The following is a 20,183-nucleotide window of genomic DNA, read 5'->3' on the forward strand; positions in this document are numbered from 1 at the left end:
ATTTTGTCACTTCTCGTTCCAGAGAGGCATTCGTGCCCTGACAAGCCCCGTATCTTCTGAGAAACTCAGAATAGCAACTTTACTACCTGTTCTGAATTTGATAGTAAAGATTTTTCACACTTTTCCCAGAGTGGCCGTCTGAGAGCTTTTTTTCCTTCCATAAAGATACATTGATAAGAATAGAGAATACCATACTAACACATTTTTGTTGGAAGTCAGTATATTAGAATTGGAAGAAACTACTGTCCTGTAACTACACTTTGGTTTTAATCTTTCCCCACTCTTGTACTTATCTTTGTACAAGAAAATCTCCAAGCATATCCAAAATAAGGGACCGTCACTCAGCTGATAGCTGCAGGTGTTCCAGAGGGTGCTTTCCTGTGCTGTCAGCCATCACGGTAAGAGCTCGGGCTGATGGAAGACTGGAGAGGAAGAGCCCAGCTGTGGCACCTGTGACATGACGTCATGCACTTGGTGCTCGTCTGATGTCACAGCATAGGAAAGGAAGGCCTTCCCCATCACTGTTCTGTGACGAGACAGGACCTGGATGTGGTCCTGATGCCGGCGCTCATTTGCCTCATGCCTGCAGAAGGCAACTCAGTGGTTCATGACGGTAGTCACCGGAGTGTTTGGGTGTGAGCTTTTGCGTGGCAGTCGGAGAGACTTCTGGTGCTATGACCCGTGTGGGATACTCTGCCTGTGTTGGGGTACTATCTTTGCTTGCAACATTTTACTCACAAAAGTACAGTACAGGGAGCTGTGGATATAGCTTAGTTGGTAGAGTGCTTGCCTCACATGCACAGGACCTTGGGTTCAATCCCCAGCAACACACACACGCACACACACACACACACACACACACACACACACACACGTACAATACAGCATTTGCATGGCCCTTGGTATAGCTCATTGTGCTAGACTCTTTTGGGGCCTGTGTTCCTGTAGGTAGACTATCCCGACAGAGTGGCTTTGAGGCCTGGGTCACTGACCCATGGACCTGAGGCATTTGATGCAGCTGGCTCACAGATGCGTGTGGTTCATTGGTGATGACTCCCCACCTGTTGGGGAGGAGATGTTCCGGAGGTGTTCTGTCTCAGGGTATGGATGGATACTTAGTAGGAATGTGGTGCCCAGTTTATCTGCAGCTACTCACTGTCTCCTAATTAAAAGGCCAGGTTTAAAGTTCCAATGTGACCACATGCAAAGAAAAACCACCTGGTGGAGCCATAGACCTGTTTGCACCCAGCGGAGACCAAGAAATTTGACTCTTGGAGATGAGAGGACCCTGTGCACAGTGTCCTTGCAGGAGTGTGTTTTAGGTGCAGGTCCAGGTGCAAGCCTGCCCAGCTGCTCTGTGGCCGGGTGGGAGACTTCCGCCTGGCATTTGGCTGTTGGGGAGGATGACCATTAGAGTGCAGTGGCCTCCTGTGCCCAGCAGACGTGGCCTCCGCCCAGCTGTCTCCTCCCTTCCTGCAGGCCCACTGATGACTGTTCACACAAGGTTTTATCCTTCCCATGGGTCAGATGTCTGACAGCTGGTCATTTCCCAGCTGGTGTTTGGAGGTGAAACAAGCTGACCCATTACCAAGAGTTGTGACCAGGAGGGGCCAAAGAGGGCAGCAGTCAGCTACAGCCTGCAGGACTGTCAGCTGTTCAAGCCCAGGGTCCCTGCTTGGCCACAGACTCAGGTCACAACAGTCTCCGGTCTCTGCACACTCCAGTTAGATATCTTGACCAGCAGTTTTGTAGGATTTGAACCAAAGTCACAGCATCTTGAAAAGAACAAGTCGTCCGGAGCAGCAGGATTTGCACATGCAGTTCCCACACTGCACAGAGAGCTGCTGCCATCTCAGCCCTCAGCTGGTTCCCTGTGGAATCTCAGGTGGGCCATGTCCCATTTTCTTCTCTACCAGAGTGGTCAGTCCAGAATGTGGATGCCCCCTCTGCAGTCATCCATGCTAATGTGTCAAGCATTAAGATCTCAATTATCATGATGCCTGTCAGTAACAGGAAAGCAAACCTCATGTTTCAGTGCCATTGGTTTGGACTTACCTTTAGGATGGTGCATGTTGGGCTGGATGGGGTAGAGTTAAGTGGGTAGAGGGAGGAGATGGGCCCGCGTGGGGTTTGCCTTTGTTATCTGGATCCACACCTCCCTTCCTCCTGCATGCTTCTCAGTGATGGTGGCGGATGTGGAGGAAGCCAGGACAGCAGCATCAGCCAGAGGCCGGCAGTAGCTTAAAGGAAATGCGCAGCGTGTCTCCCTGCAGCAGCACCTGGAATGCAAAACAGGCCAGGTCTACAGGCCACACCCCCAGGCAGAACCACAGGCCTCCAGAGCAGGAAGCCATGCCTCAGGCTGTGACACTGTTGTCATGTATCCCAAGACCCAGGTGTCCCCTTTGTCATCTTCAGGGCACCGAATTTCCCGTCTGGAAGTGTAGAGTTTGTTGGTTGGGTGTGAGAAACTCACAGAATCAGCTGGAAGCTGAAGAGTACCGTACCCTGGCCACCACCAATACCTGAGACGTGGCATTGCACCTGTACCCACACTTTCTGCCTTAGGACAGGGCCCCAGGGCCTGAATGAGGCAGTAGCCTTGTCCTTCCTGTCACCACGCTAGCCATGAGCTGTGCACTTGCATCCAGGTGGTCTCCAAGCTTCTGGGGACTTCCTGACTTCCATCCCTGGATTGTCTTTCCCCACTGCCTTGACCTCGTGCCTTGCCTCTTTCCCCTTCCTCAGCCCCAGCCTGTGGGCAGCATGCCCTCCACCACAGCTGGCTCACTCCATGCAGGCCTCTGAAGTGTTCTGCAGGGTCCTCCTTATCCAAACTACTTGAAATGACATCCCTTCTCTCCTTTTGTCCACCTACCCAGAACATCAGCTCCAAGAAGAAATGACGAATGTCCCGCACATTGTGATTCTGGGACTTTATAAAATTATCATCAAAGAACTTCATGCAATGAATGAAAGCCAGTTACTAGGAAGGGAACAGAAGACTTGATAGCCATAGTGTAGGAAAAATTCTCAAACTCCTGTGCGGTGGTGGGTAGGGATACTGACAGAAATCCTCTGCTGAGCCTTTGATGTGGAGGAGTAACTGCTTTTAGGTCCGTTTTTTTTTTTAAATGCTGGAGATTGAACCCTGGGCCTCATACATGCTAAGCATGCATTCTACTGAGCTACACCCCCAGCCCCAGATCCTAATATTAGAGCTCTACTGCAAACACTTGTGGAGCTGTGCAGTGCACACCAGGAGGCAGGCAGGGCCCTGCGCGGGGCTGGGCTGTTGAAAGCACAGGCATCTCAAGGATACAGGGAAATCTGTCTCTTTCCTAATGCAGTGAGCCTTTGGCAGGTTTCAACATGGAGCTGGCGTGAGGAGAGACCCCTGTGTGTCCACTGCCTTTTTCTGCTGTGTGTGCCTCATGCTCAATGTCAGCGTAGTGCAGGCTCCTCAGCAGCAGGCTTGAGTCAGCCTGGACCCGTCCCTAGCCCCTGGCACCAGCCCAAAGCCAGACCCACACTAGTGCTCGGGACAGCTGTGCCGTGGGCTTGTGGTGAGTGACCACCTTACTCCTTAAGCACTCTGTGGACTGCAACCCTGAGTCACCTGCCTCTTACCAGCCCAGCTTGGGAGGGGTTCCCCAGGTGGAGCTTACACCAATAAATTGATTTTAAAAACTGATTACCCAGCAGTTTTGCTGTCTTCCCACCTGGTCAAGGATTTATCCCCAATCTTTACTAAATTAGTACGGAACCCAGGGGGAACTTACATCATCCACAGTTTGTAGACAGGAACAGAGGCCCCCACGGCTCCAGAGCCTGCCCAAGGTCTACAGCTGGGCTGGCACATCCGGTTCCAGGGTCCCCCCAGGGTAGGTCTCCTCCACAGCCCGGAAGTCCCAGTGCCAATCCTGGGGGCTGCAGTGCAGCCCAGCCCTTCCTGCGGGACTGTAGGGAAGTCCCAGCCAACCTCCCTGGACTTTGTTTAATGGGGCGGGGACCCAAGTCCGGCGACACCTCCTGGGAGGGCCAGACGGAAGCGGCTGGGACTGACACGTGGACTTGGGCAGCGCTGTCTGGGAGGGAGGCGGAGGGCAGGGCACAGGGACACTGCTGTGCCCATGTTGTCCTATCGCCCAACCTGATGCAACCACCCCCAGATGAGACCCGCAGAGATGCAGCTGAAAACGTCCAGTGGTCCAGGTGGGGCAGGGGGCAGTCGTGGGGGAGGGGGGGTGCCCAACATTTGGGGAGGGAGCAGAGATGCTGCCAGCAGGACCTCACTCAGTAGAGAGTGCTGGACTAGGGAGACTGCCTACCAGTCCTCTCCTGGCTAGCTTCATTCTCCCCCAGCTCTAGCCCCCAGGACGGAGGACTCAACTTCCCTCCAAGTCCCAGAACCTGCCAAGTGGCCCCTGAGCCCTCTCAGCTGATTCTGAGTCCCAGGCAGTGTCCTTAGAGGACTGAATGGGTTGGGACTGCGTCCTATGGAAGACCCCAGCTGAGGCCGATCATGAGGGCACCTGTACTAACTGGGTACCAGGCTGAGGCAAGTACCCCACTGGCCTCTTATTGCAGGAGAAGCTGGGCAGGTCACTCATCACTATTCATACTGTTTCCACTGGTCCCTGGGCATATGACATCCACAGAAGCCAGGAGAGAGATGGTGGCAGCTGACTATGAGCCAGCTGGCAAGAGAGTCTAAATGGGAACCCCCAAGAGGAGCCCCCACCCTGCTCTGGTTCTGTGAGCTGAGGTCCCTTGGTCAGGGCACTGGATCTGGGGCCAGGATCAGGCCCTGCACACTCCAGAGCTGACTGAGTCCCCAGAGAATCTGGCCCAGCACCTCCAGTGTTCTGGGGCCAAGGCCCCTGGAATTACTGGGAGGAATGAAGGGAGGGCCTGAGGACCAGTGCCACACTGCACACGGTGGGGGTCAAAAGAAGCTCCCTAGGCTGGGGCTTTGCAAGAGGCATAGCCAGCAGGGATGTGGGGAGCCATGCTGGACAAAGCCAAGTCATAGACCAGCAAGCACCAGTTAGAAGAGGAGGGCCGTCCTTGGGTGTTCCAGCATCAGGGCACGTGGCCTGCCCCTTGCTCATGGCCTCCCTCCTCAAGCCTGTGTATCCAGTAGCCTCTGCCCAACGCATTGGCTCCTGAGGCGTGACCAGAGCCTACGGAGTGCTTCTGTGAATGTCACTGCAGGGTGCAACTTAATGGCTCTGCCTGGCCTTCCCCTTGACCACTTCCCCCTGTGCCTACTGTGTTACTTGCTCCATAGGCCTTTCTTGACTGGGTGGTTGCAGAGAATTTGTGATGGGGGGACTTGTGGGATCAAGACATTCATAGCCCATATGTGTGTTTAAATAATGGCAATAGATTCTCCCTTGGTGTACATGTGTCTCCTCCAAGAGTCCTCTGCCTGGCTTGGGAGGCAGGCCTCTTCAGCGGATCATGGGGCAGGGGGAGGTGGTACTGGGATGTTCTCGGCTTGCTGGGCTCTTGGCCCCTGGTGTCCACATGTGTCAAGGACCACATACCCACCTGTGTGCTCAGCCGCATGTGCCTCTGCACAGGCCATCTGCGGAAGCAAGGCTGCAGAAGGCTCACCAGAAGCACCTGCCACTTTGGGAGTACCCACGGAAGCTCAGGCCCCAAGTGAGTGGGGCGGGCGAGCCTTTTCAGGCAGTCTTGCCCCAAGCTCCTGTTCCTAACCAGCCCCTAAGCAAGATGGCCGATTCCCTAGGCCTTGGGGTCCTGAATGGCCCCCAAGTAACTGTTGACCTTGGAGTTACTACCTCTGGTCAGACTTCCTCCTGTGTCCCCAGCAGTTCTGGAAATCCCTTCACCAGCCTAGCCCGCACTTCCAGCCCAGGCACGGAGGTGGGTTCCAGAGAAGAAGACAGCACAATGCCCCCACAATGCCCGCCGCACCTGCTGCAGGCCCTTCCACGATGCCTTCAGCTCAACACGCACTGGTTGCCTGGAAGCTGGTGTGTTTTTCTTGACCTATTGTGGTCAAGCACTGTATTCTCTAAATGGTGCTGGCCTTCTGGGGGGGTGGGTTCCATCTGGCCCCCACCATTTCTAACTGTTCTTCCCCCTGGAGAGCAAAGGGGCTACTGTCATAGTTGCACCTAGGGAGGGAGGAGTAGCATGCTGGGTAGGGCCCTTCCAGATGCCAGTGACACCTTTGCAGCTTTGACCACATAAAGGAATACAGCTCCTTTTTAAAGTCACCTTTGGACTCTGGCTTATAGTGGGAGATCATAAGGACTACGCTCACAGCCTGTGGCTGTCCTCCTGCATCCAGCCAGAAAGAAACACACCCCACTTGAATGTGTGCACATAGCTGACCCAGGATGGCTCTATAGGCCAGGGCAGTGCTGAAGGGCAGGACAGGGCAGACTGGCAAGCAACAACTTGGACTGAGTTCCCCTGTGTTCCAGTACCCAGTAGTAGTGTTTGCTCAGGACAATGCCCCCAGGAGGTATGCAGTCCAGGGGCATGGGGGCAGCACTGGGAGCCCTGGCAGTGGGCTCCTCAAGGAGTCTTGGGAGCCTGAACTGGGCAGCGTGGCCCCTCCCAGGTGTCCCAGGGCCCAGAGTCAGACTGGAGGGTGAGGCTCAGAAACTCAGTTCCTGATGAAGTGAGAACCACGCATCCGCAGTCCAGCTCGGGAGGGTCAGAACCTTGCTTGAGCCAATGGTTTGCAATTTCCCCAGACCAAAGGAACAGAGACCCTCTTCCCACCTAACCACCCCACCCAGCGCCAGCCTTGTCCTCTCTGGTTTCATAAAGAATACTAACATTCGGATCACCTGCACCTGGGGTCATTTGGTGACCCCAGCTGCTGGGAGGAGCAGTGAGCTCCAGGTTCTGCTGCGTGGCACAGCTGGGCTTGGCCATAAGTGGGGCACCTGCCGAGAGGGTGCGGTCGGCTCCGTGCTTGCAGCCCTCTCCCAGGGCCCAGGTCCTCTGTCAGAGGACTCAGCTCTTCTCACACCATTAGAGGGCTCTACTTCCGCCTTTGAGACTCAGAAGCCCTGATCCCAGCAGGTGCCATGTTCAAGTATCATCAGAGCTGGGACCTCAAGGGCCTTTTGTCACCTTGGGAAGGGCTTGGCCGAGGCTCAGGCTCTTGTGGGGTAGGGGCAGGCTCAGCCTGCACGTGGCCCCTGGGGAGCGCTGCAGGACTGGGATGCCTGCCCCATGTGCTCCGCGCTTTCCACACCTCAGTCCCAGGGCTGCTGCTGGTCCCCCAGCGCCCAGATACCTGCTTTTCAGGAGAACAGGGCATGACTCTCCAGGTCCCCATCTGCTTGTGGTCATCTCTATTCTGTTGACAGCTGCTCTTTGAGGCCCGTGCTGCCCCTTCCCTGGTGGACACCCTGGGGCACTGATGACTTGGATTCCTGGCTTGTGGCTCAAGGCCTCCTCTCTGCAGAGCCCTATCATTGTCTTGGTGATTCGCTGTCTCTGTGGGCTTCCAACCAGCATCCTGGCCCTCTTCCTGGCCCTCCCTCTGCGGGCCTGGGTGGCTCCGTTCTCCACTCAGGCGTCCAGCACTCCTGCTGGCCACTGCCTCTGGGTCGCTGCTGCACTTCCCTGCCTGACTCTGCAGCCTGCACTCTGACCCCTACCCCGTCCAGCAGCAGCTACGCTGAGTCCTGTCCAGCCTCCTCCGGGCCCTGCTCTCAGGGGTGCCCTTCTTCCTGCTCCACCAGCAGCCAGAAGGGCTCCTCCAGCTCCCCTGATTGCCACAGTTCCCACGGGACACACTGTGCTCAAGTCTTTTTATTTAGAAAACCGAACATGTGTTTCAGAATAATTTTGAAGGTGATGCGGAGAGTTCCCGAGCACCCCACCACCAACGTCCTCTCCCGGCCCCTCCCCTTCTCTAAGAAGAGAAGTCATTCACATGGAAGCATCCACGCTCCTCTGGCTCCTCTGCTTCTCCCCAGTGTCCCCAGCCAGGGCCCACCTGCCATTCAGTCCACACGTCTCTGGGGCTGCTCTGGGCCAAGGCTGCTCCTCAGACATCTCTACTCCTGCTGTCTTGACTGTCCCCTCTGGTGGTGCTCTGGGGCCTGTCCTGCTGGTGGTTGGGGACAACTGTCCCACTGCTGGCTAGGGGTGTGGAGCCTTGAGGGAGACCACAGAGGCGAAGGGCCCCTCTCGTCATGGCCTGTTGCTACTGAACCAGGACCAGTTTACCCCAGTGCAGGACACCCATCACTGAGTCAGTGGTAGAGTTTACTCATCAGGCCAGAAGAGGGAGAGCAAGTCTTGAAGTCACCTACCTGAGGGGAGGGTCTGGGGCTGTCGGTGGGCTGAGGCCTGGGGCAAGGCAATGGAGGGCAGGTCTGTGCGGTGATCCAGCCCCTCAGTTGTGGACCCTCCAACCCGCCATCCATCAGAGGCATTCTCTCCACCTCGAACGCCAGTGATGTCGACCGAAGTAAGGACCAGTGGGCCAGATGAGTTGAGTGGGGTTTCACTGCAGGGTCCCTGCTGTCAGCTGGACTCCCCAGGGTGGATGTGAGCCTGTGCAACATGGCTGGTCCCCTCCCCTGCCAGTTACCTGAGTCCCACCTCCCCACACCCGCCAGACTCCTCAGGCTCACCCCAAGCCAGTCACAAAGCTGGATCCAGCAGCCCTGAGATGTGACCCTGGGTACCCAAGAATGCCATTTGGCTTTTCTCTGAGAGCGTCTGCAGGTCCCAGGACTGAACCGCAGCACTGGACTCTCCTCTCTCCTGCCCTGCAGTTTCTACCCATGTCCCCAAGGCTCTTCTTGTCACGGACTCTAGCCTGACCCTTCCTGAGCCCCTGTCTGGCATCTGACTCAAGGAGGCCCAACCCCAGCTGCTACATCTATTCCACAGCACAGTGAAAAGTGTGGGCCCCTTGCAGACCCTATGTCTAGGCCATGCCAGGCCAACTGGGCACTCCTAACTCTCTCAGTCTGTGCACCTTGCTGTCTTCCCAGTGGGACCCATTTCCCTGCTTACTCTGCGGGATATGTCATAGTGGTGCTATGCTCTGCTCTGCGCACTGGACCTTTCTCCCCTGGAACTCTGCTGCCTATGTTAGGCCTGGATCTGGGTCCCATTGACTTCCTGGACCACTTCCTGGTCACATCAACCCCGAGCCAGAGATTTGGTCTTTCTTTTAACTTGGTTTCTACTGGCTGCTTCAGGCAATCAGGGCCTGAGTCTGCCTTCATTCCCAGAAGTCTGTGGGGCTCCCCTGAGTGCTGTCAACAGTGTTGGAGGGAGGGAAGGAGGAAAGGAGGACAGAAGGAAGTAGTGGTGTGGACAGGAGTTTTGGAGGGGACCCCACCGCCTGGCCTCTGAGCAGTGCAAGCTGCAGGGAGCATGTTCTGGAGTCTCCCGTGCAGAACCCCAGCACTGGGCAGGGGTAACTGCTCGTTAGCGCCTGAGTAGTTTCATCTGGTACCTGAGGAGCTGGGACCTAGAGAGCAAGAGCAGGCCAAGAGCAGGGACTGCAGGTTGTGCTCGCTGCAGGCTGCAGACAGAGCTGGTGTTCTACAGGCCTGTGACCCTGAGGTCCCCTGCCTAGAGTTGGTAGCGGGCGTGGGGGACTGCCACTGGTGTCCCACCTGGAGGGCTCAGTGCTAATGCCAGGAAGGAAAGGTTTCCCGGAGGCGGGAATTGGGGGGCAGCTGCCCCTGTGTTCTTCTCAGCCCCTCTTCCTCAAAGCTCAGTGCCCCAGTTGTGTGGGCTGCCATCCTGACCCCAGCTGGTCTGTCTGCAGGCTGGCTGCAGGCCCTGTAGTGTAGCCTCCTGTCTGGGCACCTCCTTCCCTTTTGCTGCCCCCTTGCCCTGGCCAACCCAGGACACCCCGGGTCACCCCAGCAGGGGATGGAATTTGGCCTGGTCTGGATGACAGTCCACTCTGCCAAGAGGCCTTTACCACCATGAGAAACTGAGTGATTTTATTTTGAACAACCCAAACTTACAAAGAAGATGCCAAATTCAATACAAAGACCTCAAGACTCTGCAGCCCACTAGACCTGGTGATCAAGAGCTCAGTTATGGCTTCGTGTCCCGCCACCAGCCTGTTCATTATCAGAGCCTACAGCATGGAGTCACAGCTGGCCACCTTCCTGCTACTCACATTGTTGAATGACTGTCACAGCTCCAGGACAGCACAATGGCCATGCCTGCCTGGGAGCTGGGAGCTGGAAGCTGGGTGGGCCCTGCACAGGACTGAACCCTGCTGCATAGGACTGAGCCCTGCGCAGGACTGAGCTCATCCAGCTTCCTCATCCCTTCCAGGTTCCTCCTTGGGCCCCATGGTCCCCGTGGTGCTGTGTCCTTTCCTGGGTCCCCAGCCCTGTCTGCCCCAATGTCCTCTGCTGGGCAGGCCTGGCAGCTTCCCTAGGAAATCCTTGGGGTCTCTCTGTGCTGCTCCCTGGGAGCTCCTGTCAACCTCCGGGTCCCCGTGACCTGCAGAGCAGCCTCCAGCAGATTGTTAGTTGTCAGGCCCACCTGGCCTGGCTGCCTTCCTGGGACCCTGTGGTCTGAGGGAAACTTGAGAACCTGGGTACTGTGTGCGTCCTGTCCTCTGCTTGGGTCTAGTTGCGGTCTTGGTGGTAGGTGGCGCTGGCCCAATATTTATTTGGCCTGTCCCTCCTGTGGAGCATTCGGGCATTCCCAGCCTCTGCCATCACATCTGTTTGGGAAGTGATGGGAAGGTGTGTTTAGACAGTTCGATTGCCAAAATGCCCCAGAAGTGCACCAACTCCCAGGGCTTCCCCTGTATGAAGCCACGTTCCCCAAACTCAGGGGCTCTCTGAGCTCAAGGCTCCCTGTGGGGGCCTCTCCAGAGCCAGACCCTCTCCTCCTGTCCTGCAGGCCTGAATGCCAGGTGTGGACAGGGACACTCCTGCTGGGTACCTGCCTACTGTACTGCGCCCGCGTCACCATGCCCGTCTGCACCGTCGCCATGAGCCAGGACTTTGGCTGGAACAAGAAGGAAGCTGGCATTGTGCTTAGCAGTTTCTTCTGGGGCTATTGCCTGACACAGGTCATGGGTGGCCACCTTGGGGACCGGTAACTGTTCTCTCCACTCCCCATCACCCAGGCTGAAGGGGGGCTAATCCATGTGGGCCTCTCAAGGGCAGATGGGCTGCCATGTACATGGGAAGAAGGGCTTCTGGACTAGGGACCTTCAAAAAATTGAGGGTTCCTGCCCAGAAGCCCTGTCCAGCATTCCAAGGAGCAGCTCTGGGCTTGGGCATGGCTGCAGGGCTGCTCTCAGCTCTGGGCGTCTCCTGCTTATGGGCAGGCTTACGGCAGTACCACTCCAGAGGACTCCTCTGCACAGAGGTGGTGTGCTCAGCCTGCCTGCATAACCACCTCGTCCTGCCCTCTTGCATCCACTCCAGCATCGGGGGTGAGAAGGTCATCCTGCTATCTGCTACCACTTGGGGCTCCATCACCATGGCCACCCCACTGCTCGCCCACCTTGGCAGTGCCCACCTGGTCTCCATGGTCTTCTCTCGTGTCCTCATGGGTCTGCTCCAAGGTAGGGGTGCCTCGGGTCACTTCCCTCCTGCTGCTGGCCTTCACCTCTGTCACTGGGTGGGTGGACAGGTGAGTGCCCACGTGTGCCTGCCTAAGTCCTCTGCTGAAAGTCTGATCAGGGGCCTTGCACTGTCTGTGTGTGTTGTCCACGGCAGAGGGAGAGGCTAGCAGCTCCCAACCTTGTGGCTCCTTGCCTTGGGGGCCTCAAGCTCTGGAGAGATCCCTGCCCTGGGTCAGTGGCTGACAGTACCCTTGAGGAACCTGGCTTCTGAGTGATTTCATTCGATGCCATGATGGAAAGTTGAGAGGGATCTAGGCTGATGATTCCTGGGTGCCACCCTCATGGATGATGATGACGTAGAATGCAGACTCCGTGCCTCTAGGCCAGGGCTCTAGAACCCTCTAGAATGAAGGGGTGAGTCCTGAGGTAGCATCCAAACTTCCAGGCTACTGAGGAGCCCAGTGTCTAAAGACATCCTAGGATGAAATTTAGCTCTGAAGCTGTGGGGAGGACCACTCTGCTGGGGACAGGGTGTGTGTGTCTGTGGGTAGCTACAGGGGCGGGCTGTGCTGCTATCCTGGGAGGGGACCCTTGGAAGCAGAAGCTGGTTTTGCAGATCCTCACCCACACTGAGTGTTTCCTCAGCCTTCTGGTCCCTTGGGTTGGGATGTGTCAGGGAGGACGATGGACATCCTCTGGATGTACATGGCCCAGGAAGAGCCTCCTGGCCTGGTTGTCACTGCTGGGTCACTGGACTTCTGCAGAGGCCCTGTGACCACATCCTCTTCTTGTTCCAGGTGTTTACTTCCCTGCCCTGACCAGCCTGCTGTCCCAGAGAGTTCGAGAGAGTGAGAGGGCCTTCACCTACAGCACTGTGGGGGCCGGCTCCCAGTTCGGGTAGGGCCTGGCTCTAACGGGTGCCCAGGGACGGGTGGTGGGCTGGGTGCCTTGAAGGCCATGCTGCCTGGAGGCTGGCTCTGTGGTGCTGGTCGCAGCTCCTCGGGCCTGTGCAGGCGTCTCCGGTGGCTCACAGTGGTGTGACTGTGGCTGTGGCTGTGGGCTGGGCCAGTGGTCGCTGCGTCCCTCTCCCTGCCCTGTGTGCCAGTGGAGCCAGAGGTGGTCCTGCCCTTTGCTGCCCATCCCCAGGTGAGTCTGTGGGCTCGAGTGTGGCCCCTGAGACCTATGCTCTCCGATGTTCCTCCTTCGCCCACCCTCAGGCAGCTCCAGAGCCTTCCCTGGGAGAAGGGTTGTTTGCTGGACTCATGAGGGTGGACACAGACTTGCTGGTGCGGAGCTCAAGCCCTCAGCTGCTGATTTCAGGGACAGCAGGAATCAGAGGGCAGGGGGGCCTGTGGTGGGACCGGATTTAGCAATTAAAGCACGGAGCACCAGTGAGGTCCAAGTGCCCGATAAGCACCTGAAGGTCCACTGGCGGTTTCTGGGGCATTGAAGTGTGGAGCAGAGGGCTCTGTGTGGGCTGCTCTGTGGGGTGAGGGACTGCTGTGGGCCCCCAGGTGAGATGCTACCTGTCTCAGGTGCAGGTGGGGAGGTGCAGGCTCAGGGAGGGACTGCACCTCAAGTCCAGAGACCCCATGTGCCCCAGGAACTGTCCCTGGTGCTGCTCAGTGGGGAGCACTACAGGGGACAAGGGGTGGGTGAGGGAGGCTGGGCTTGCCTGGGACCACAGGACCCTCAGGAGGAGGTCTGGGGGTGTCTCATAGAGCTCCTCCTAATGCTGTGCTCTGGATGGACAGGGGTGCAGGCTTCATCCAGGTGTTCCGAGGTCTGTCTTCCCGCTGCCTTTCTTAGTTTTAGGGTCTGTGACAGACTGTAGGTCCATCTGAATGCCTAGAAGCAAGAAGCTGAAAACAGCTCAGGTCCCACAGCAGTTGTCCCTGGGCCCTGTCCCCGTGGCTTTTCCCCAATGCCCCTTGCACTGTAGCCTAGTCTCTCCTGACACTTGGCACCCTTTGCAAAACACAGGGCCTGGGACTCCACACAGCTGTCTCAAGGCGGCCAACACACCCTCCCAGGGGCTCAGGGGCATCAGGAATGGGTCTCGGGCGTCTGTCTGTGGAGGGTGGCCATGGCTCATGGCTACACTCCTCCCTGTCCCCCCAGGATGCTGGTGACGGGGGCCGTGGGCTCCCTGCTCCTGGACTGGTGTGGCTGGCAGAGCGTCTTCTATTTCTCGGGCGGCCTCACTCTGCTCTGGGTGTGTTACGTGTACAGGTACCTGCTGAGTGAGAAAGGTAACTGGGGCTACCAGGGCGGGTCCCAGAGCCTCCTCCCCTCACAGCCGCTGGGCACGGAGAAGCGGGGTCGCTGGGTAGGACTGTAGCACTGCGACTTCGACGGACGTGCAGACTCCTCTGGACTGGAGCCTGAAAAAGAGTGCCGGGCGCTGAGTTCTCCGCCCACTATGGCCACCCATTCAGTCCACCAAGCTCCGTTAGGGCAGGGCAGACTAGGAGGCCTGCAGGCAAAAGCAGGTGGCAAGAGCAGGCAAGGCTTCAGCTGGCTCGAGGGCGCTAGGTGCACACAGAGTTTGGCCCCAAGGGAGGGCCTCCTGAGAGGGTGGCGAGCTTTGCCCACCTCTGGGACCATACCAGTGCTTGACCTATAGGAACAGACGTGGGGTCTCCTGGCCCGTGAGGCCATTGCTGTGCAACTGCTTATTCCCTCAGACCTCATCCTGACCCTGGGTGTCCTGGCACAAGGCTTGTCCATGGCCAGGCCCTCCAAAGTGCCCTGGAGACTGCTCTTTCGGAAGCCTTCTGTCTGGTGAGCTGGGGCTGGCATGGCCAGGCAGAGTGTGGGGCAAGGACCATCATGGGCTATGGACCAGGCTGTGCCTAGATGGCACGCAGGAGCAGGAGTGGGTGGTTCTCACAGGCCCAGCCTGTGTGGGAAGGGCTTGGCAGGCTGGAGCCTGAGCCTGTGCCCCACGCAGGGCCGTCATCTGCTCCCAGCTGTCCTCAGCATGCTCCTTCTTCATCCTCCTCTCCTGGCTGCCCACCTTCTTCAAAGAGACTTTCCCCCATTCCAAGGTGGGTCACCCTTCCAGGGTTCACACAGGGTGAGAAGGGCCCTAAAACTGCCTGGCCCTTGCACTGTGCCTCTGAGGTCCTGGCACACGTGGGGCAGGCCCCTTGGCTCTAGGTGGTTTGACATTCTGTGGGCTTGAGGTGGGGGCGACTTTGTCCATACTAGGAGCAGGTGCTGGTTCTGAGGCCCTGAGTGCTGATCCCTGTGGCAGTGGCAGCTTTCCCAGCCCATGACCTGGATCTGCTGCTCAGCAGACCCCCGCCCTCAGGGCAAGGCCAGCCCATCTGCTGGTCTCTTCATGCCCTTCTGGAGGGAAACCTGAACAAGGTGGAATGGGGACCGGGGACCACCTACCTCCCCCGGCTCCTCTGTTGAGGCTGTTGATCACCCTCCTGGTTCTGGTGACCGGGATGACCTGGGTTGCCCACTCCCAGGGTGGGGGCTGGGTGGGAAGCAATCTGGGGACCTAACTGCAGGGGGAGCCTCTGTGGGTCTGGGACTCCCAGGGTGTGCCATGGGTAGGCGGGCGTGCTGGTGAAATCTGCCCTGCTCCAAGCTCCTCGCTCTGGGGCCGGCTTGTGGGGGTGTCAGAGCTCTTCTGGGCAGCTGTCCTGCCTGCACCTCCTCTCAGAGGCTGTGCCACTTAGCCACCGCTGAGGCCAGGCTCCTCCCCACAGGGCTGGATCTTCAATGTGGTGCCCTGGTTGGTGGCGATTCCTGCCAGTCTGTTCAGTGGGTTTCTCTCTGACCACCTCATCAGTCAGGGTAAGTCCTGGAGAGGGGCAGGCTGCAGGAGACACACCCTCAGGCACCCACTGGGGGAGAGGCTCCCTTCTGTGGGTGCAGCTGCAGCGCTGGGGAGAGGCTCTGGCCCCCCGAGGACCACCCTCTGACAGAGGGGGATCCTGGCTTTCAGAGGCAGCCCAGGGAATGAACGCAGTGCAGGGCTGAAGAGCCTGCGGCAGCCGCTTCTTCAGCAGATCCCCACTGAAGGCTGCAGCTGGGGAGCACGAGGGCCTTGCGCCATGACTGTGGGGCTGCTCTGGGCCTGGGCTGCTCTGGGCCTGCGCCGCTCCTGGCCCTCTCGGGAGGAGAGGTGCTGGTGGGGTCAGAGGCCACAAGTGCCCACTTACCCCTTGAACCTTCCAGAGTGTGGGGTGAGGGGGGCTCTTGGACCGGCTGGGAGTCCACCACGCACTGGCCGCACACGCAGCCCGGGGCAGTGTGCTCACAGACGCTCACACACCTGCACACTCGTGCTCAGAACGTCAGTGTTTTCCCTCAGTACAAAGGTAGCTCGCACTTCTGTGGACAAAAAGAGGGAGTATAGATAGACACAGAGAAAGCAGACTCCCTCCCTGACAGCTGGCACCTTCACGGCTGCCCCCAGGGCTGTGCTGTGCCCTGTGGGATCCTCTGACGCTCACCTACTGTGCTGGCGGGGATCCGCCTGCAGCCCCAGGGCACCGCCTGGCTGCCCGTCCTCCTCCTCCCCACGGCCCTCTGCAGTTTGCGGGGGCTGCACTCAGGAATGCCCTGAGAGTGGGCCCCAGGGCTGATGGGGCTGCCCGGGGCCTGTTTCCCTGCTTAGGTTACACGACCATCGTGGTGCGCAAGTTGATGCAGGTAGGGAGATCATTTCGTTTTCTCTGGACATCACTGTTTTGTTCTGGTCTCCTGGGACCTGAAGGTTATGACCCCAAATCTCCTGACTTCTGGGAAAAGGCTAAGGTCAAGGTCATGGGCTAGACCAGCTGCAGCTGCCACAGGGAAGGCAGTCAGGGCCTTCAGTGCCCACACAAGTGTGGACACAGGTGCCTGACCAGTGCCAGGACTCAGAATCAGCTGGTTTAGATGGAGGGCACTCTGGGGTCAGTGTTGGGGACTGACCTGAGACTTCTCTGAGCCCTGAGTGGGGGCTCTCTGTGCCCCCACTTTTGGGATCTGGCACCTAGGCAGGGCCTGTGGCCTCCAGCTCTGCCAGTAGGTCAGCTGACCTACAGAGGGCCCCCACACTGAGGGGTATTTGGGGTCAGGAAGGCCAGGCTCAGTGCTCCTGGGTGGCTGAGATGGGGCCAGCCAGTGTTACCCATTTTTGACCCTAAAGCCTGGGTCCTTTTTCCCTCCTGGGATTGTGGGACCAACAGCAACAAGACCAAGCATGGATAGAATGGTCAAGTCTTATTCTTGACTGAGTTACAAGTGGGAGAAGAAGCCCCCAGATCAACTTCCCACCTGGGGCAAAGAGATGAGGGGCAGGTGGCTGATGAGGGCAGGGATTCTCCTGTTTTCCCCATGCTGGAGTTAGAGGTGGTCTGGGGTCCCTCTGGCAGCTCTGAGATCTGACCAATTTCAGCCAGCCCCCTGAAGAGGGCCTCCTGGCTTCAGGCTTCCTGCCTCAAACACTAGCAGGATTAGGGTGGAGTGGAAATTCAGCCAGGTCACCCAGGAAGTGTCAGAGCAGGGCTTGGTGGCACCAGGATGGCCCTGTGCCTGTGTTGTCCTGATGCCCCTCACCCCACACTGCCTGCAGGTGATGGGCCTTGGCCTATCCAGCGTTTTCGCATTGTGTCTGGGTCACACCTCGAGCTTTCTTAAGGCTGTGGTCTTCGCATCTGCCTCCATTGGCCTCCAGACCTTCAACCACAGGTAACGGGCTGCTGCTCATGCACCAGTGACCAGTGCTGTTGGAGGCACCCCAGGCCTTGGTGTGTCCTGGCTTAGGGACTGTGAAAGGAGAGGACAGGACAGAACCCATGGGTGTATCCTGGTCTGGCTGATTTGTGCATCCAGAGGGTGGGGACCAGGGCAGTGAGGGGTGGAGAGGACCGGCTGGGGGGCCTGCAGGGAGCCCGCCAGTAGCAGCAGCCTGGGTGATCCATGCACGCGCCCAGTCTGCGGGGACCACATCTAAACGTGGCTGCCTCTGAACCTTACCGGGAGCTGCTTTAGCACCCACAGTCAGCGTTGTGCAGGTGGGTGTGCCTTTGTACAGCCAGTCTGGGGTGGCCTCCAGGTCAAGGGAGCCCTGAGGGTGCAAGGCCTCAGTGATAGTGGGGAGGCCACTCATCTGCCTTCTCTCCTGCTTCCCACAGTGGCATCTCCGTTAACATCCAGGACCTGGCCCCATCCTGTGCTGGATTTCTGTTTGGTGAGGACATTGCTCAGCCAGCTTTGCCCACCCAGGGGCCGGAGAGCCACGCCCAGGTGGTGGGGTGGGGGAGCCACCGCGGTCAGTCTCTGATGTCTTTTCTCTCTGGCCTGTTCCCAGGTGTGGCCAACACTGCAGGGGCCCTGGCAGGTGAGGGGCGGGCCTCTGTGCCCAGGGGTTCTCCTGCCCTCCAGGCTCCAGTGCACTAGAAAGCAGGCCCAACAGCCTGCTGGAGTCCTGCACCCCCAGCTGAGTCTCCAGTCCTGCAGGGTGGACTGCAGCGTCCCATGAGGGGTCCCACGTCAGGGGAGGGCAGGAGCCTCAAACCACCCCAGGGAAGGCACAAAGCTGCTTTTGAAGTTTCCACTTAGCTCTGCTGATGGTGGGCAGCTCACAGGCCACCCCCCCCCCCACCTGGCCCCAGGTAGGCGTCAAGCCTGGCAGTTTAGGACCCTTGACACCACCTGTCCCTCTGCTGAGTGCTGGGCTCATTCTCCACCTGGCCCCTCCTGCCACTTGCCCTTTGCTCTCAGTTCCCCTGGGAGGGACATGGGGTGGGAGATTTATCTGGGCTGACTATTGGTTGACTATGGGGTTCCTGCCCTCCAAGACCCCAGATTCTTAGCCTAGCCTCCCTTGACCTTGAAGGCTATGTCCCCAGACCCACCTGGGTGCCTGGTGGCTGTGTGCCAGGCCCTGCCCACAGCTCCTCTCCCACTCTGGCCTGGCCCTAAGCCTATCCCTGCTCTCTTGGGTCTAGGTGTGGTGGGCGTGTGTCTGGGCGGCTATCTGATCGAGGCCACAGGCTCCTGGACTTGTGTGTTCAACCTGGTAGCTGTCATCAGCATCTTGGGGCTGGGCACCTTCCTGGTGTTCGGACAGGCCCAGAGGGTGGACCTGAGCCCCGCCCGTGAGGACCTCTAGCTCCCTGACTCTCCAGTCCCACCTGGATCCTGGTGCCAGCAGTTTTCAGGGACAAAGGTTCCATCTAGGACTCAGTGAGTCTCGACCTTAGTGGTGTGAGCAGAGGAGGAAGCACAGCAGAGCACTCCGGAGGCCGATGAGCTGGAGAGGGGCCCAGGGCACCATGTGGGCCCACCTCTCTGAGCCTCAGTTTCCCTGCCTGCCGGTGGGCATGGCCCTGCCCTCCTCACAGGGCCGGTGTGATCTCCACCTGCAGTTGGCTTGTTTGGGGAACGGCTCTTCTGGCCCGAGCCCTGGTGCTGGGCTGGAGGTGCGCCACCCCGGCCCCCAGCCTCATTTCCGACAGCCGCTTTCTGGTGGAGCTGTGAACAGTAGGATGTGGAGGAGGTCCTGCTGCATGCCAGAGCTCCCTCCTGCCTCCTTCCCTCCAGTCAGGACACCCGGCAGTGCTGCAGAGTGCCCCATGTCCTGGGACCCCGCCCCCGGTGTTCCTGCTTCTCCCAGCAGCCAGGCCACCATCCCAGGTGGCTGGGTGGGCAGTGGACCAGAGAGGCCCTGCCCACCTCTGAGAGCCCCCAGGGCCCCAGTTCCCTGATCCTGTGGATTTTGGCAGGACTGATGTGTCCTGCGTAGGCACCTGTGGGCCCTTGGGCTCTGCAGGGACATCTGCCTTGCCTTCCTACCTCCCTGTCTGTATGAGGAGCTGGTGTTCTCATGAATCAGAGTGAATTCTAGAAGATGTTTGGAGAAGAGAAGCTATAGAAATGTGCAAAACAACACCCAGCCTTATTTAAATGACTTAAACTATTTAAAAAGATGACTTCTGTTTTATTTAACACCTCTGTTTTACTAGTGAGCACATGATAAGGTGTTGTAGACCCATTTGTGAGGAGACCAGTGAGGAGTTCCATCCAGCTCAGGGAAAGTCCCCAGAGCCCATGGCTTCCTGGTCAGGAGCACTAGAATGAATGTGAGCACAAGATCTTGGTGCCTGGTTGCAGCTGGTTCTCCTCTGCAGAACTGATGACCTGCTGTGGATGTTGTATGGAGCTTTCTAGAGCCAGGGGCACCCTGGAACCAGAGGTGTGCTAGGAGAGGATACACGCAACTTTGTAGAGAGGCACACGTTTCCCTACCGTCTCCCAGTTTTGATCAAGAAGAACCTCAGAGGACAATTCTTGATTGTGAAATGAGCCTAGCACCTTGAAGTGGGCCCACTTACTTCCACAGGTACAGTTAGAGCGGGCTCTGCTGGAGTTTCCTACAAACCTCAGGTAGGGCTTCCGGAAGTCTCTATGACTTGGGCCCTGAGGCTGGGAGCCAAGCCAAGGAATGCCTGTCCTATAAACTCCAGAGCAGAGCCTCCACTGAGCCAGGCCCTCCCCCTCTCCTGGGTCCACATGCCCTCAGAGTCGAACTTCCTGCCTCAACCTTCTCAGCCACAGTTCAGTGGTGTCAAGCACATTCACGTTGCTGTGTCACCGTCATGCC

At 58.1% G+C, this 20,183-nt stretch overlaps 1 protein-coding gene and 1 long non-coding RNA gene across 4 annotated transcripts; one reads left to right on the top strand and one right to left on the bottom strand.

Annotated features, from left to right (window-relative positions):
- Positions 1–2,050: 2,050 nt before the first annotated feature.
- On the bottom strand, positions 2,051–3,919 carry LOC306654453. Its single transcript, XR_013761970.1, has 2 exons — positions 3,783–3,919; positions 2,051–2,279 (listed from the first exon to the last, which is right to left on the bottom strand). It is a non-coding gene; the product is annotated as an uncharacterized lncRNA (long non-coding RNA).
- An 81-nt stretch (positions 3,920–4,000) lies between these two features.
- Positions 4,001–18,859, top strand: SLC17A9 (solute carrier family 17 member 9; the record flags this gene model as incomplete). Of its 3 annotated transcripts, XM_079128012.1 has the most annotated exons (13): positions 4,001–4,215; positions 10,897–11,094; positions 11,430–11,569; positions 12,367–12,466; positions 13,691–13,821; positions 14,257–14,353; positions 14,523–14,619; positions 15,295–15,382; positions 16,209–16,243; positions 17,151–17,266; positions 17,713–17,768; positions 17,889–17,918; positions 18,529–18,859. In XM_079128012.1, the coding sequence occupies 13 exons, from the start codon at positions 4,001–4,003 to the stop codon at positions 18,690–18,692; spliced, it is 1,467 nt and encodes a 488-aa protein (XP_078984138.1). In that variant the 3' UTR covers positions 18,693–18,859. The 3 variants fall into 3 exon arrangements, with proteins under 3 accessions (XP_078984138.1, XP_078984139.1, XP_078984140.1); XM_079128013.1 differs by lacking the exon at positions 14,523–14,619 and having other exon boundaries at positions 13,691–13,801; XM_079128014.1 differs by lacking the exons at positions 14,523–14,619; positions 16,209–16,243.
- Between the last annotated feature and the right edge of the window lie 1,324 nt (positions 18,860–20,183).

Source organism: Sciurus vulgaris (assembly GCF_902686455.1).
Source record: "Sciurus vulgaris genome assembly, chromosome: 2".
Taxonomy (NCBI): Eukaryota; Metazoa; Chordata; class Mammalia; order Rodentia; family Sciuridae; genus Sciurus; species Sciurus vulgaris.